This window comes from Aaosphaeria arxii (assembly GCF_010015735.1).
Source record: "Aaosphaeria arxii CBS 175.79 unplaced genomic scaffold BU24scaffold_2, whole genome shotgun sequence".
Taxonomy (NCBI): Eukaryota; Fungi; Ascomycota; class Dothideomycetes; order Pleosporales; genus Aaosphaeria; species Aaosphaeria arxii.
This window is the reverse complement of record NW_022983475.1, coordinates 4,386,995-4,402,808: the sequence shown is the minus strand read 5'-3', so window position 1 is coordinate 4,402,808 and position 15,814 is coordinate 4,386,995. Positions and strand designations below refer to the sequence as shown.

Below are 15,814 nucleotides of genomic sequence, written 5' to 3'. Positions count from 1 at the left end.
TCTTCTACAATTCCAAATCGCAACCACCGTACGTCATACACTCGCATACATGGGTTGAGGGTCAAGAATTCAGATACCATGAAACGATTGGCGGTACACGCAGTAGCAAGAAGGCGTATGTTACTACAACAGAACCCACCCAAGAGAAAGGAAGTATAGTTTCGGGTGTGCGCAGTTGGATCTACGATGAAATCTCGGCACTAGATGTTCCAATTCTCTCCATCGAGGACGCGAGAACAGGAAAACAATCATTAGAACCAGTAATAATCAAAAGTCCTTTGATTTGTATACATGTCGTTAATTATCTTAGACCATTCTATCACTGGTATAAACTCAATGGACTATATCAAATCCCTGGAAGGTTTCCAAAGCCTCACGACATTCACGCTCGTACTCTTGAATGCCACCTAGATAATTTAATTGCTCTCGCGGCTTCCCTGGTATATTCGCTCCCATATACCAAGAGTCAGTTAACGGCAGTAAAGTCTGGCTGTTGGCGTCTTGAATTGCTTGTTTCCATTTCTCTTCAGCATCTCGCCGTGCTTCAATTGACTTTATGCCTTCCCCTCGAAGCCGTTCAAGCAGATCCATGATTATGTCTACTTGGCTTTCGATAAATACTGGTCCGTTCGTAAATGCAGTTGGAGCTGTCTCGCCCGTCAGTGGTCATGTACGATCTTGAGGCCGAAGATAACGAAAGGTACTTGCCTTGAGGTCCGTAGACCATAAACAAATTCGGAAAGCCACTGCTACACAGACCGAGATGGGTGAACACCCCGTTTTTCCACCTTTCTTTGAATGTCAAGCCATCTTTCCCATGAATATTCATGTTCATCAGACTGCCAGTCATCGCGTCGAAACCGGTTGCCATCACGATTGTATCATATTCGCGCTCCACGCCATCTTGAGAAATAATTCCTTTCTCGGTGAACTCCCTGATCGGGTTTGCTTTCAGATCTACGATGTCGACATTGGCTTGATCGAGACATTCATAGTAGTCTTGCTCCAAGCTACTTCGCTTCGTCCCAAACGCGAACGGTGCCTTCTGAGGTACGAGAAACGCAGCTTTGACGGGGTCTTTCAACCTCGGACGAGTCTTCTTCGCCCAGAACTCGTACATGAGCTTGTTGACCTTCTGATCCACCAAGAACTCCCGATAGTTTGCCTGGTTGAAATTGAAGCCACCGCGATTCCAAAGTTCTTCCCATAGATCCTCACGTTCCTTATCAGTCAAATCGTGAATGGAACCGGTTGGGACATCGTATCCAAGACCGGATTTGGATTCACGGCAATGCGCAAACATCCGCCGATAAGTGGACTTGTTGACCCGTTCTTCGAGCTCACTCAGAGAGCGTTGAAACATTGGAAGCGATATGCTTGCAGTACGAATATATACTGTCAAATGAGCTGCAACCTTTGCTATCTCCTGTGTGCACTGGACTGCGGTTGCACCGGATCCGATTATTGCGACCCGTGTGTTGTTCGTGTTTGCGACAGCCGGCCAAGAGGTCGAGTGAATAAGCTGGCCTCGGAACATCCCTAGATTTTTGAAATCCGGATAATGTGGTTTGAATGAGCTCCCGGTGGCGCAAATGAGGTATTTACACCTCACCTTATGACCATTCTCAGTCGAGATTGTCCATTTTGCCACGGATTCGATATAATGCCCTTCGACGACATTCGCAGAGTATGTGATATCTTTGGATAGATCTAGCGTAGTGTCAACGTGCTTGAAGTAAGCCTTCAGTTCATCTCCACTCGGAAATCTCTCTGACCATTTCCAAGTGCGCCAGACTTGAGGGATGGAAAATTGATAGTATGGTATTTCTGAATCCACACGAGCTCCCGGGTAATTATTCCAATGCCAGACTCCTCCAAGTGTGGAGCCTGCTTCGAGAAGGTGGACCTTGAACCCTAACTGGCGAAGTCTGTAGAGACTGTAGCATCCACCAAAGCCTGCACCAATGATGAGAACATCGAACTCTGTTGCTTCAGTATTTCCATTGATTTTGGCGTCCATGGCATTCATGTCTCGAACAGACTTTGGAAGTGGACATTGAGAGAAAGGCAAGTTGACGACGTGTAGGCGATTGAGGACTTTTGAACTGTTCCGCAGTACCATGGAATGGTCGCCGGACCCAGACTATTATCTGCATCGATAGGTATCATCACATGAGTCACATGATCACATTGCGAGTATACACTCAGCCGTGAACAATGGCTATGGCTACCCTGATTCAGCAACTAGCATGAAGGGTGAGTGTCTCTCGGATGTTAGCCGACGCCGGGCCAACCAAGCTCGGATATCCAACCCGTGCCGAACAATACTTGCCCGCGCATACCAGCAACAAGTAAGATCATGCGTCAATGATGTGATGTATAGTATGTTGTTTCGGGGCCAATTCAGTTACAATACAACAGTGCTGTTGACATTGTGCGGCGATTATAGCGTAGAACAATAATGGCTGATACTCCCCGACTCAACTTTCCTCGAGGAATGCTCGCAGGTACGATCGGAATGGCTCAAATGCACGGATGAACTCACCAAGTTACAGGGCAGGTAGCCATCATTACAGGAGCAGCCCAGGGCATAGGCGCGGAGACAGCCAGGATCTTTGCACGGGAGGGTTGCAAAGTTGTTATTGCCGACTTAGATGCTGGTACCTTTTGCTTCACTGACATCCTCAAGCAAGGTAGTCGCTTACGTTAGAGTTAGAGAAGGCTGAGAAAACTGCGGAGGCAATCATTTCAGATGGAGGAGAGGCGCTTGCGGTCGCTGGAGACATAACGAGGAACGAAGCTATCGAAGTCCTGGTTAGAAGAGCCGCAGAGTTTGGAGGTGGTAAAATCCACATTATCGTCAATAATGCAGGTTACGCCTGGGACGACCCTATTGAGAAAATCAAAGATCAGCAATGGGGTGAGTTGTTCTTTCCAAAGTATCATCTCCGAACCATTCCCTGACGAAGAAAGAAACCATCATTGCCTTACACAACACCGCCCCGTTCAAGCTTCTCCGAACAGCAGCTCCATATTTCATGGTGAAAGACGGCGAAGCACGATCGATCGTCAACATTTCGTCCACGTCTGGGATTTACGGGAACGCTGGACAGGCGAGCTATGCTCTTGCAAAAGCCGGCCTGGTAGGGCTTACAAAAACAATAGCTCAGGAGTGGGGACCAGAGTACGGAGTGCGAGCCAACAGTATGCAATCTCCATTCTTATAACGCACCTTTTCGTTGACGGGACATGTTTTACCTATAGCTGTCGCTTTTGGAGCGATCAAGACCAGACTTACACAAGCTCCTAAAGGTGAGTACATTATCCGGCCCGACGGCGCAAAGCATGCCGTTGGATTTCATGGTGGTTATGACGAAGAAGAGAAGTGGTCAGTGTTACTAGCCTCCCCCGGACACAATTTGAGCAGACCCTTACAATCGTATTTGTAGGATTGGGGACATTCCTCTTAGAAGAGTTGGAACGACTAGAGATGCTGGGTTAGCAATTCTAGCCGTGGTCTCTCCACTGTTCTCATACGTGAGCGGACAAGTAAGTTGAAAGTTCAATCCTGACTGACGGAAACGTAATTAACAATGTACAGACAGTTATGGTAAGCAAAGCTCACGCAAATGCTTGATTTTGAAACCCCGGGGATTAATTACTTGAAGGTTTCGGGTGGCAGGGGAGGAATGTGAGAGGGTCAGCTTCAGGTGAAGACAACTCCTGTTGGGCGGCTATAGAGTGCAGAGATCAAAGCTGGTCTCATTTACTTTCTAATTCAAGTCGTTGAGCCGTTCATCATAACACTCTGTACTTAGTTACCTTTGTCTAAAGGCGCAATCTCGCAGCACGTAGCTGCTGAACAGGCTCCAAGCCGCGCAAACTCGAGTGCACACGGATCGGCGGTTTTGCAATAATGAGCAATGTATTCACTTATTACTACTGCTCTACCAGGTACTCGTGAGTTTAATACTACACTCTTCCGGCTCTGATGTAATGTTGCAAGTAGATGGAGGATAAAAGAAGGTACAAGTGGTTCAGCAGTCGGCAAAGGGAGAATGGTACGTCATGGCATCCTTTACAGTTTCAATTCAGGAAGATTATGTTGGATCATGTAAGAACTAGTATTCTGCGTATATCATGCCGGATAGGAAACAAGTACATGAATACATGTTGAGCACAACTATTTGGTACCCATCAGATGCAGTCAAGTAACATGGATGCTAGAATCTTTCTGGATCCCAGGCTGCTCTGAAATACCACTCTTCGCTTCCTTTGCAATACCAGAAGAAAAGCTCATATTCGCCCACGACGACTCGGTCTCATTGTCCAGCCAAGAATTCCAAGTAGGAACACCGCCGAAATAAAACAAGACATCATTGGCCTTCCCAGGTATGTTCGCCCCGACAAACCAGGCGCCAGCCTTCTTTGCAGATTCTGCAAACAGTGTGTCCTCAAATGCTTGATGAAGGTGAGCAGACCACGCAGACACTGCTTTCTGAGAAACGTCGATTCTGGCGAATTTGTTTTTCTCCATGTGGCGTATGGTCTTCCCGATCCAATTCACTTGAATATCCAGGACCACTGGCATGTTCCCGAATGGTACGTGAGGCCCACAGACCGAGAACATGTTGGGAAAGCCAGGGACGAGCACTCCAGCAAAGGTTTCGACCTTTTGGCTCCAGTAATCCTTGAGTGACTTGTCTTGACTACCTTTGATGTCTATTTCACTCAGCGCACCAGTAGCAGCGTCAAAGCCTAGGGCAAAAATGATGATGTCAAACTCATATTCAGCTCCAGAAGTTGTGCGTAGACCCTTCTCGTAAAGGGTTATATCATCGTGGCGGATGTCAACTAGTTTGACATTAGGCCGATTGTAAGATTCATAGTAGAAGTGACCACATGGCGGTCGCTTCGACATGAAGGGGTGTTTGGGACAAAGCTTGTCTGCAGTATCTGGGTCCTGTACGATGGCACGGATCTTCTCACGAAGATAGTCTGAAGCAATGTCGTTGGACTCCTGGTTTGTCAATAGATCGTCAAAAGTCTCAAACTGAAAATGGAACCCGCCGGTCTCCCACCCGTAGTCCAGGGCTTTTCGTATGTCGCCGGGATCTGCCACACCTTTGACAGATTTTCCTGATGCTGTCATCGCCAGACCAAACGGGTGCGATTTCGCATGTTCCCAAGTAGCATCACGGTTCTGCTTGATACTCCTTGCCTGATACTGATCGAAAACGTAATTGCGACCCGGAAGCACATAGTTTGGAGTGCGCTGAAACACGGTCAACTCTTTCACAGCAGCAGCCAGCTTCGGCACGATCTGGACTCCTGTAGCGCCGGTACCAATGACAGCGACTCGCTTTTCATGGAAGTCTACGCTTTGCATGGGCCAGTTGGCTGCCTGGTACCACTCGCCCTTGTATGATTCAAGCCCGGAAAAGGGAGGATCTTTAGCAATCGATAAAGGCCCAGTTGCAGCTAGAAAGTAGCGACAGGTCGTGGATGTACCGTCCATGGCAGTAACAGTCCAGAAGTTTCCCCCATCGCAGTAGTGCGCGGCTTTGACCCGAGTATCAAATTGAATATTCTTGCGCAGATCGAAGCGGTCTTGTCTCCAATGTTAGAATATGATTAAGTCCATTGTAACGCGGGAAGCGCTTTACTCACCAACGACACGGCCTAGATAGCGCTGGACCTCGTCTTGACATGGGTAACGTTCGGTGTATTCCCATTCTTCCCTCAGCTCTGGCGCGAAGTTCATGAGATAGACCCAGGCTTCGCTGTCGGTTCGCGCACCGGGATAGCGGTTCCAGTACCACGCACCACCCACGTCGGAGGCAGCCTCGAAACATTTTGTGGTCAGGCCGAGTTGCTTCAACTCCCAAAGGGAGCGGATGCCGCCGAAGCCCGCGCCAATGACAATGGCATCGTAATCCACGGTTGCAGTGTTCGACATGGTGTGATGGGCAGGAAGCGATGATGCGCGTGCGATGCACTTGTAAGGTGCGATGATCTTGATGCCATTTCGTATGTCCTCATTTTGATGATTTGTTCTGTCTTTGCTTGTGCCATGGAGCTCTGCCGGTGCAGATGCGCCATATCGGTGGTCTGTTCCGGATTTCCACCTGACCTGGTCCTTCGGTCGAAGCCGACCGACATATCCGAAGCAAGGAAGGCGATGGGCAATTCCGGGAAAACCTGTCCACGTTTGAGGCTGAAGAACAGGCCTACGACTTTTGTGGATACGGCCGCCCAACGCGCAATACCAAGCACGCCGGGCAGGGCGGATGGATGCCCTCACATGTTACAAAGAGAAGATGGCCCCAAGTTCCATGCTCTTTCGCTGCGTTTCCTGCTGGGCGAGGGAATTTGGAGAAGGAAAAGTGTGGGAAGGGCAAAAGGGGCACGCAGGATGGCCGCCACCCCGGCGTTGACCGAATGGCTGTTCCCCGCACTTTCGAGGCTTCCAAGCTTGACTCGACGGACATCGAGCTGTGCCTTTCCCCCGTCCTTGAAGTCTTCATGTCATGATATACTCTTTGTAGCTATCGAGCGGCCTCCAAATTTCTTTTAGACATGGTGGAACCGCGCCGGAATCTATCTGCAGGTGGCACATCACAACGTGCTACCATTGCCTGCCACAGTTGTCGGTTACGCAAGGTCAAGGCAAGCTCCCCGCTTCTCCCCCTTCCCCAGCTTCCCCAGCTTCCCCACAAAATGCTGATGTCCTCATCAGTGCGATGCGCAATCAGCCTCGTCGGATCAAGGGTGCACTCCGTGTCAACGGGCCGGACAAGAATGCATTTTCGACCCTCTGTCAGATGGGAGAAGGTTGGTGTTCCATACACATCCCATCTAGCGAACGTGTCAATAGATGCCAACTACTCGAGGCAGATCTGTCAGCGTGAAATTCATTGACAAACTTCAACAACGCATACAATCGCTCGAGGCTCTTAGTCAGGACGTGCTCAATAGCTCGGCTTGGAGGCCCAATGACCATGATGCTCGATCGCCTTCAGACGCGCCTGTGCTACCATGCAGTCCAAAGTATGTATCTCTTCTCATTATTCGCCAATTGCCCACTTTTATTTCGGGCGAAGGGTCTTCTTTTTTAATGATAAATATTGGCGGACGACAATACTGCCCCGAATCATGTCGTTGTTTGGCATTTCCAACTCGGCCCATGGCTGACAGGATCAAGCACCACACAGCGAGATGATACCAGACCTACCAGCAGCGAGATCCCCAGACCGGCCACTCCGGCCGCTTCAGCCGGATCCCATGGTTCCCATCCAAATATACCCGTGGCGATGGGGATCAGCGCAAAGTCTCCTCGGACCGTTCGCGGTGAATCGCCGACGTTTTACGGCGCAACGTCCCACCCCCATGTTGCTTCGCCGGGTGAGGAGTCTCGTCTCACTTCTTCCGAATGTGTCGATACGGTCGGCATTGAACTGGATGCAAGTTCTCCTCGTTTGCGAGATCATCTTCTTCGGTCCTTCTTCAAATATCAAACACTGTGGGTCGACATTGTAAACAAGGATGCATTCCTTTCCCATCAAGCGACTGCTACCGAATCTCGATGGTATTCGAAATTTTTAGAAGATGCAATGTTAGCATGCGGCTCTCGGCTAAGTACCTCTGCATCCGTACGTGCCTTGGGCACCAGATATTTCGAGTGGGCTAAGGAGGGAGCACTGAGAGCGCTAACCGAGCCAACACCTGCGAATCTGCAGGGCTTCTTATTACTGAGTGAGTACGAAGTAACTCAGGGTAATGATAGGACGGGTTGGATGTTTTGTGGTGAGTTATGGCAGTGGAAAAGCTTATTAGTTGAACCATGCCTGCTGACTGGTCGTAGGCGTGGCTTGCCGAATGTTGTCTGATCTTGGTTTGCATAAATTTGCATCTGTCACGGGACTTACCAGAAAGGCTCAAGATTCGAACAATGAAAGCAACCTCGCCTACGCATTGTTGTCAGCCTGCATCGTGTATGAAGGAGTGTGGACATTGTACCTAGGAAGACCCAGCTCTATCCCGCAATCGTTCATGAATGCCGCTGCTTCACGCTCTAGGATGGGGCTCGGTTCGGATTCTCCATGGCTAAATGCTTGGGTGGGACTTTGTGTGCCTATGGCCCAAGTATCTCATGTGTTGAATGAACAGTCCATCAGCGACTTTGATAGGTCTGATTCATTACGCAAACTCCTGAAACAGATAGAAGAGTGGTATGACGACCTTCCTCCAGGGATGACATATGACGATAGGGGGCTCACAAACATGGATCTGGCCGGATACGGTTTACATTCCCAGTACTGCAAAGTACAAAATCTCGTGAGGCAAGCGCTAGCTACACCTCAAAATACCAGGAAGCGGCGGCGCTCGCAACTTACGAGCGATGTGTCGCCTCCAGCGACAGCCACCGACTCAAAGAGTATCATCTATCAATATGCGCTACGTACAGCTCGCCTGGTCGTAACCTATCGAGAAGTATTTGGGACGGAGAAGATACCTTCCATCATGCTCGACAACGCAGTAGTGGCGGCAACTACCATGATTGAACACCTCAATGAAGCCGGCAACCTCGACGAGATGAGACATGAGGTTACTTGGCTTCGTCACTTAATAAAGAGCATGGAGCTGGTGCAGATACATTTCCCAATAATTGGGCGCATGCTCGACTCTCTTAAGCAAATCTGTGGAAGTGGACCACTCAGTACCATGCTTTCCCCTGTCCATCGGGGTTCCGTAGAAGCTGCCCGTCACCACCCACGGGCTTTAAGCCAGTCCCTTGATTTCGGCTCCTCGTCAAACATTGCCCAGGAGGATCCGCTCGTATCAGGATTTGATCCAGGCATCATGTGGGATTTCTTCGATACAAATGTTGTCCCAGATCTCTTTGCTTCTTCGGGTAAGGCTAGCGATTCTTTTGTAGGTCTTCCGCTGTCGGAATCCACGACTTCCAACTTGATGGCAGGAGACAATATTTCCAACTTTCCCCAAGCAGTACCTTGAAGTCAAGGCTTTCGACCGTCTTCGCACTTGGGATCTTACTATACATGTTGCGTGGCTCAAAGGCTAGTTCACTCCTCTCAACCTTGGCCGCTACCACGTTCTTCGATGCAGTGGCTGCTCTAGGCTGACATCGAGCCGTTTCTTATACCGTTCGTTTGTTGCTACACAGGAACCGCTTGCCAAGGTTGGGTTGATGAAACGGTGGCATGTAACGGGAGCACTCTTGTACATTTTGACTTTTATCCATAGGGACATTGATTAAATAATCATCACAAAAGAAATAGCAGATGATTTTGTGAACTGCATGGACGAACTTGAATGTTTGACCACAATTTATGCATTCTTAGCAGCTTCCTCTCACAATTTTATCATTATGATATATTTACTTCCTTTCGTTCTTGCACAATGACCGGATGGAATTCCGTTCCTTAAGCTTTAGTATTCAGAGCTGTCTCAGTGAAGGCAGAAATTCTGTAATTATTTCTAATGCCAGTAGATTCGTCATTATTAACAGCACGTCGACCAGGAGTTGTCTTAGCATCAACAGTGACTGTCTGTTCATCGAATGCACTATAGTAAGATTTTTACTCGATCAAACTTTAATGATTGTACGCTACTTTACACTGGACCGTACAAGCCATGACTATTGAACGCTTACAACCACCATGATCCACTTGGCTAATCACTCCATGTCAGTTCAATCGTCCAGCAAAGCAAGTGGTAGCCAAAAGATCCTCTCTCCAAGACCAGACCGCCGACATAGTTGCGCCGGGTCCCACAACGAGGAAACCTAAGGCAATTAGGGTCGAGGCTTTCCCGACGCTGACGACCGTTCGTCCAACACGCTTTAAGTCCCACACAGCCATACACAACCACACGTACGTAGCAATGAAGAAACCCCAGAAATCTGCCAAAAAGATGGAACTCAGACCTTCCCCAAGACCTTTCGGCGTTGCCGCAAAATCGGGCCAGAAGACTGATTTCAAGCTCGAGTCTGGCGAAGACAGGATCTTGGTGATACAAAACACGTGCAAAACGAAACCAAGAGTACCTGTAATGAGATAGAGGTTCTTGAGATGCGTCACGTCTGCAAAAGCTTCTTTGGCTTTTGGCGAGCGGGGTTTGAGATTGTAACACTTTGCGAAAGCAAGTCCAAGAACGTTTCCGAGGAGCGGTACTAGCATTGGCGAAATTTGCCAGAGGGCTTCAAATACCTGCAAGGTGTTTGGATCCTTCCAAGGCGAGAACATTAAGAATGTTGGTAGAGTATAGCCGATCATGACAGCCCATGTAAGCGACTTCGCATATTGAACTCTGACCTCGCGATTGAGAGGCCACCAGTAGGTTTCCGGCTCAGATACGTAGGTGTAGATGGCGTAGTAAATCGGCATATAGATTCCGATTCCTGCCCATTGGACAAGTGTGAACCAGATCGTGATCCTAAGAGATGTTAGCCGAAAAGTCGATCGAGTAACGTATGTTTCATGACTTACAATGTCAATGGTGTTAGCGCATTGCGTTTGCGGTATGCTTCGACTGACCAAATGGCGATTGGTTGAACGAGCATTCCAAGAAAATACATTTGAATGTTCGCGAAGTTGTGTTCCCATCTTTTCAAGCCCGGCATATACACTGCCGCTAAAAACACCAGGTAGTCATCAATGGGCTTGACTCCGATGTATGTACGTTTGAGAGTAAAGTTTGGGTCGTAAGAGTACTTCCCTGTTTTGATAATGTTTTCCAGGTGTTTGCCAAGGCCATAATGTGCAGAATGAACCCACATGCCGTAATGGACCATCGCAGCGATAGATAGATAAATCATGATGAAGTACCATTTTTTGATACCTCTAGAAGTGGGAGTGCTGAGAAGCTCATCCTTGTATGGCACAAGTCTGTCCTTCGACTTCAGTTGCGGGTCATCCAGCTTCTCGGAAAGCGGCATGTTGCGGGAAAAATTGAAGGTTACGTCCTCAGTGTCAGTCTTCGGAAGTATATGAAAGGCAATAAATTGATGAAAAGGTGTATCGAGCAATTCGGTTCGTTGCTGTTCATGCGAATGCTCCTTGAGCGTCGTTGTCCTTGCTTGTCGAATATCTTGGGTTCTTGCAAAAACCTGCTCAATCTGTTTCAATGTAGGTTTCGCATGTCGTGAATTTGCAAGTGCATTTCGGAGCGAGTTGACCAGTGTTGCTGCAGACTCAACACATGCATTACCTCCATGCCCTGCTATGGGGTGGAACTGCAAATCATGAGTACTATAGCATATCGACACGTTGAGAAATGCTTACCTTGTGTGCGGCGTCACCAATGGTTATGATTCGCTTGAAGTACCAACGTTTGAACACATACTCCTGCAAAGGTACCAATACAGAAGTTATCTTGTTGTCCAGGATGTCCTTAAATTTCAAGGTGGGGGTAATATTGTCGTTTTCCCGCGCCGCTAGGATTTTCTTTTCGTCCTCTTTGGTGTATGATGGAATGTCTTCGCCGTAAGCTCTCTTTGCCAACTTGAAAAAGTAAAACCAGTAAACACGACCTTCGGCACCACCATTAACAATGTAAGACGCGTGTTTCTTGAAAACAGAATTCGATGCGCCGGGTTCGATACCCTGGCAAGGGTTGGAGATTCCGAAAATGCAGCCATAGTCAACAGGAACAGCTGGAATAGATTATTAGAAAATGGTAGAGTGAAGAATCCAGAAACTGACAATTATGCTCGTCGGATGGAAACCAACCAGGGGCCATCTTATTCGCAATGTTCCACATTTCCGTCCTCACAGTGCTATGAATTCCATCAGCCCCGACGAGAATGTCACCTTGGTAAGAAGAACCGTCAGCAGTATTGACGAGGACTCCATCGTCAGTAATTCTGACGTTTTTAACGCGTTTGTTCGTGAGGATCTTTGATTTGTCCCTGATATTCTCGTACAACAATTTGAGCACCATTTGGCGATCTAAGAAGATGATAGGATAGCCGTGCCTAATGGAATTTAGAAACTGGACATACGCAATTCAAAGTGCCGAATCACCTCTCGCCCATGGAGTGATTCATGCCACGGAACTCGCACAATATTTTGCCCGTGTGATCACGAAAGTGAAAGGAGTCGAGCGGGGGGCTAAGCTCCAAGAGCTTCTGGTAGAGGCCGAGTTGGTCCAGAATGCGATTTCCATGCGGAAGCATACCAATGCTTGCACCGACCTGTGGTGCAATATCCGAGTAAGATTCGAGGACTACGAAGTCGATATCGTAGAGCTGTAGCATATTCGCCAGCGTTAGGCCAGTAATGCTGCCGCCCCCGATCACAACTTTGAATTTGCTATTGGTCCCCATTGCCGGTCGTTTGTGGTTGAATTCACAGAGTAGTTGCGAATGTGTGCAGGACGTAAAAATATGTTCACTTATATTCACGGTTTCTTTAGGATTTCTACTCTAATTGATGAGGAAAAGGTTAGCGCAGATGATCCCCCATACTTCGGAACTTCGCATGAACGAAGTGCATGTTAAGGAATCTCGGCCCGAATGTCTTTTCCTATCTTAATTTTGACTCCTGTCAAACTGAATGATCCGAGATGCAGTTGATGTAAGGAAATGCGGCCCGACGTCTTCCACGTATCGGCTGCCTGGAAACATTGCCTCCAAGGACAGGATCCGGACAGAGATAGTCTGAAGCAAGGAGTGACTGTCTTGTTACCTTGGATCAAGGATTGCAATTGCTAATTTCAATCTGGCTGCGTTGCCAGCTGGGTCTAAACATAATCCAGTACACCAATTTACCGCATGAACCTCGGAACGAGGCAGGAACACATGTAGAGTAGCTAAGCATGACAACGAGCATCTTCTATTTCAATGCAACACGCGCACTGAGATTGTTCCTCAAACGTGATCTCAATTTTCGTGTCACCACTTATCCCAAATCATGGAAGACTTCGAACGAAAAACGCTCGTTACGCGGCGTCTCCTCAAATATACGTACTACATTTCTTCGCCCAACGAATCTGCGCTGCAGCATCCCACACTACTCTTCGTTCATGGCTTCCCCGATTCTGCGCATCTCTGGTCAGATGTGATCGCATCACTCCAGGACCTTCCCAACAAGATCATTGTGCCCGATTGCCTAGGATACGCGGGCACTGACAAACCCGACGACACGAGCCTATATGCATACAAAGACCAAGCCCAAGACCTTGTAGACATTTTGGAACATGAGAGTGCCGTGGACACAATCATCATCGGACATGACTGGGGTAGTGCCCTTACGCAGCGCACTTATCTTCACAACTGTGAGCTATTCAGCGGAATGATCCTTCTCAATGCTGGATATATGGTTCCCTCAAACCAGCCCTTCAATCTTGCTGCTGTAAATGAAGTTACGGAGAGAACAATGGGCTACCCGCAATTCGCGTACTGGGAATTTTTCACTGCGCCTGATGCGGCCGAGATCATAGACGGAAACTTGGAGAGAATGTGGCAAGTCTTGCACGGCGATGTTCAAGATTGGATGAAAGAGCTATTTTGTGTCCCTGGCGCCATGCGAAAGTTTTTGCTCGGCAAAGAAGATGTGCCATTGAAAGCATACGCATCCCAATCAAAATGGAAGGACAGATTCATGCAACAATTCAAGGCCGATGGCTTCGCTTCAGCATTGCAAATGTACAAGGCGACTGTTTCGAACGTACAATTTGCATCTGATTCGACAATTCCCAAAGAGAACATCACGATCAAGGTGCCACTCCTGTTCTTGATTTGCACCAAGGATGCTGTGTGTGTCCCAGAGATGATGTTGCAAGCAAAGAGTGAAGGGTTAGTGCCCCAGCTGGAAGAAGTCAGGATCGAATGTGCACATTGGTCGCCCATGGAGGAACCGGAAGCAATTGCAGCCCATATTAGGGAATTTCTAGTCAAAAGATTTCCACGTAATTAAGACATTATTTCATTCTCAAATTTATATCCGACCTTGTCCTAAGTCTCAACTGTGAAGTTACCTTGAGACGAATCACGCTCAATCCCCAATTGTGTATGTAGCTAACGTTGTAGTCCCTAACTAGGCGCCCATGTTGATGAGAACTGTTTTAGGTTCAGTGAACAATCGTAGCGCATACTCTCCGAATTCCCGTCCAACTCCGCTCTGCTTTCTGCCTCCAAATGGAGCTTGCAAACTTTGCAAGCTGACACAGTTGATACCAACAACGCCTGAGTCTAGCGAAGAGGAAACGCGCAGAGCTCGTGTAATGTCGCGAGTAAATACTCCGGACATCAGACCGAACTCTGTATTGTTAGCCATCTTAAGAGCTTCCTCCTCGGTGTCAAATGTTTTAATAATGCTGACAGGGCCAAATATTTCGTTTCGATAGATTTCAGCATCATCTTTCGGGTTCAAAAACACTGTCGGTTGCATGTAGCATCCTGTATCGCCGAATTGGAGGCCCCCAACAATCAGTTCGGCTTCAGATCGTCCTCGCTCAACCATCCCCATAACCCTTTCCAGTTGTGACGCATCCACCATGGGTCCTAATTTGGTAGTTGGATCTTGTGGGTCGCCGAAGTCGTTGATAGCTAACTCCATTCTTCGTGTGTACTCTTTGATGAATTGGTCTGCAATGCTCCTTTGGACGTATACTCTGGAAGCAGCGACACAGAGTTGTCCACTTCGTGTCAAAATCGCATTGATTGTCCATGTAAGAGCATTATCCAGATTTGCGTCCTCAAAAATCAGCGCTGGGCTTTTTCCTCCAAGTTCTAGCGTAACTCTTTTCAAGTTACTCCGAGCAGCCGCAACTTGGATCAATCTGCCAGTTCCCAGCGAACCAGTAAAGCTGAGCTTACGTATCTTCATATGCTCGGCAAGCAGGGCGCCAGTAGAGCCGGGTCCTGTGATGACCTGAATAACGCCAGGAGGAAAGCCGGCCTTTTCGAATAATGGACTAGCAGCTAAAGATCCCAGTGGCGTCTTTTCGCTAGGTTTCAGAATCATGACGTTTCCAGTCGCAAGCGCCGGCGCAGCCTTGAGAAAGAAGGTCGCTAGAGGAGCATTGAACGGGTTTATAGCGGCACAAACACCAATAGGCTCATGTCGAATCAATTTCACAAAACCTAAGAAAGGGCAATGTCAATAATAATTCGGAATGTCTTTTTTCATGGTCCCTTACCATCATCAGCAGGATAATAGTCCCCCTTCTGCTTGTCCGTCCATCCCGCGTAATACAATACGCAATTTCTGATGTAGTTTAGCTCCCGGATCGGAGCTAGTGAAATCGGAATGCCTGAGGTCAGGGAGTCCATCTCGAGAATGGGTGTGAGTTCGTTATCGAGAAGTGTAACCAATCTAAGAAAGCACTCGGTTCGTTGCAAAGCAGTGAACTGGCTCCATGGACCACGAAAAGCCTCTTCGGCGTATCCAACGGCCGCATCGACATCAGCAGGTCCAGCTATGGGAATATCCTCGATGACAGTAGTGTTGTTCTTCGGATTTTTGAGACTATAAGTATCTTTGCTTTGTGCTTTGACGTATTGGCCATTCAAGTACAACTTGTTGTAATTCCTCGGGTCCAGCGCATCATTTCTGATTTCTGCATTCTCAGGCATGATTATCGTCTTGAGGAGGAATGAACCAGCCAGCTCACAGACTTGTTGGAAAGTTTTAACAAGATGTTGCTGCGGTACAATGCTCTAGAGCAATGAGGTTCAAATCAGATATGGCTGGCATCCAGCCTTGATGTCGGTGGGTTTCCGAGGCCAAGTTCGGAACAGCACTTTCATCTTTATTCGCGGATATCTACTGCCTTAGATGAGCACTTT

General features: G+C 48.1%; 7 protein-coding genes across 7 annotated transcripts; 3 read left to right on the top strand and 4 right to left on the bottom strand.

Annotated features, from left to right (window-relative positions):
• Nucleotides 1–333: 333 nt before the first annotated feature.
• Nucleotides 334–2,020, bottom strand: BU24DRAFT_431650 (cyclopentanone monooxygenase; the record flags this gene model as incomplete). Its single annotated transcript, XM_033529881.1, has 2 exons — nt 334–647; nt 709–2,020. 2 exons carry the CDS (start codon nt 2,018–2,020, stop codon nt 334–336), a joined length of 1,626 nt encoding a protein of 541 aa, XP_033388425.1.
• Nucleotides 2,021–2,440: 420 nt separating this feature from the next.
• Nucleotides 2,441–3,880, top strand: BU24DRAFT_439941 (3-oxoacyl). The gene is made up of 8 exons (XM_033530340.1): nt 2,441–2,507; nt 2,556–2,660; nt 2,717–2,920; nt 2,974–3,204; nt 3,265–3,388; nt 3,450–3,549; nt 3,602–3,610; nt 3,669–3,880. The coding sequence occupies exons 1-8, from the start codon at nt 2,462–2,464 to the stop codon at nt 3,693–3,695; spliced, it is 846 nt and encodes a 281-aa protein (XP_033388424.1). The 5' UTR covers nt 2,441–2,461; the 3' UTR covers nt 3,696–3,880.
• A 327-nt stretch (nt 3,881–4,207) lies between these two features.
• On the bottom strand, nt 4,208–6,073 carry BU24DRAFT_387317 (cyclohexanone monooxygenase; the record flags this gene model as incomplete). The annotated part of the gene is made up of 2 exons (XM_033524964.1): nt 5,671–6,073; nt 4,208–5,610 (listed from the first exon to the last, which is right to left on the bottom strand). The coding sequence occupies exons 1-2, from the start codon at nt 5,957–5,959 to the stop codon at nt 4,208–4,210; spliced, it is 1,692 nt and encodes a 563-aa protein (XP_033388423.1). The 5' UTR covers nt 5,960–6,073.
• Nucleotides 6,074–6,801: 728 nt separating this feature from the next.
• On the top strand, nt 6,802–9,181 carry BU24DRAFT_477225 (uncharacterized protein; the record flags this gene model as incomplete). Its single annotated transcript, XM_033532968.1, has 4 exons — nt 6,802–6,834; nt 6,878–7,050; nt 7,205–7,806; nt 7,865–9,181. The coding sequence occupies 4 exons, from the start codon at nt 6,802–6,804 to the stop codon at nt 9,016–9,018; spliced, it is 1,962 nt and encodes a 653-aa protein (XP_033388422.1). The 3' UTR covers nt 9,019–9,181.
• Nucleotides 9,182–9,710: 529 nt separating this feature from the next.
• BU24DRAFT_477224 (FAD-binding domain-containing protein) lies at nt 9,711–12,349 on the bottom strand (the record flags this gene model as incomplete). Its single annotated transcript, XM_033532967.1, has 5 exons — nt 9,711–10,458; nt 10,512–11,257; nt 11,307–11,677; nt 11,727–11,998; nt 12,048–12,349. The coding sequence occupies 5 exons, from the start codon at nt 12,347–12,349 to the stop codon at nt 9,711–9,713; spliced, it is 2,439 nt and encodes an 812-aa protein (XP_033388421.1).
• A 524-nt stretch (nt 12,350–12,873) lies between these two features.
• Nucleotides 12,874–13,940, top strand: BU24DRAFT_477221 (epoxide hydrolase; the record flags this gene model as incomplete). Its single annotated transcript, XM_033532966.1, has 1 exon — nt 12,874–13,940. Exon 1 carries the CDS (start codon nt 12,936–12,938, stop codon nt 13,938–13,940), a length of 1,005 nt encoding a protein of 334 aa, XP_033388420.1. The 5' UTR covers nt 12,874–12,935.
• Nucleotides 13,941–14,024: 84 nt separating this feature from the next.
• BU24DRAFT_477216 (aldehyde dehydrogenase mitochondrial precursor) lies at nt 14,025–15,601 on the bottom strand (the record flags this gene model as incomplete). Its single annotated transcript, XM_033532965.1, has 2 exons — nt 14,025–15,109; nt 15,166–15,601. 2 exons carry the CDS (start codon nt 15,599–15,601, stop codon nt 14,061–14,063), a joined length of 1,485 nt encoding a protein of 494 aa, XP_033388419.1. The 3' UTR covers nt 14,025–14,060.
• Between the last annotated feature and the right edge of the window lie 213 nt (nt 15,602–15,814).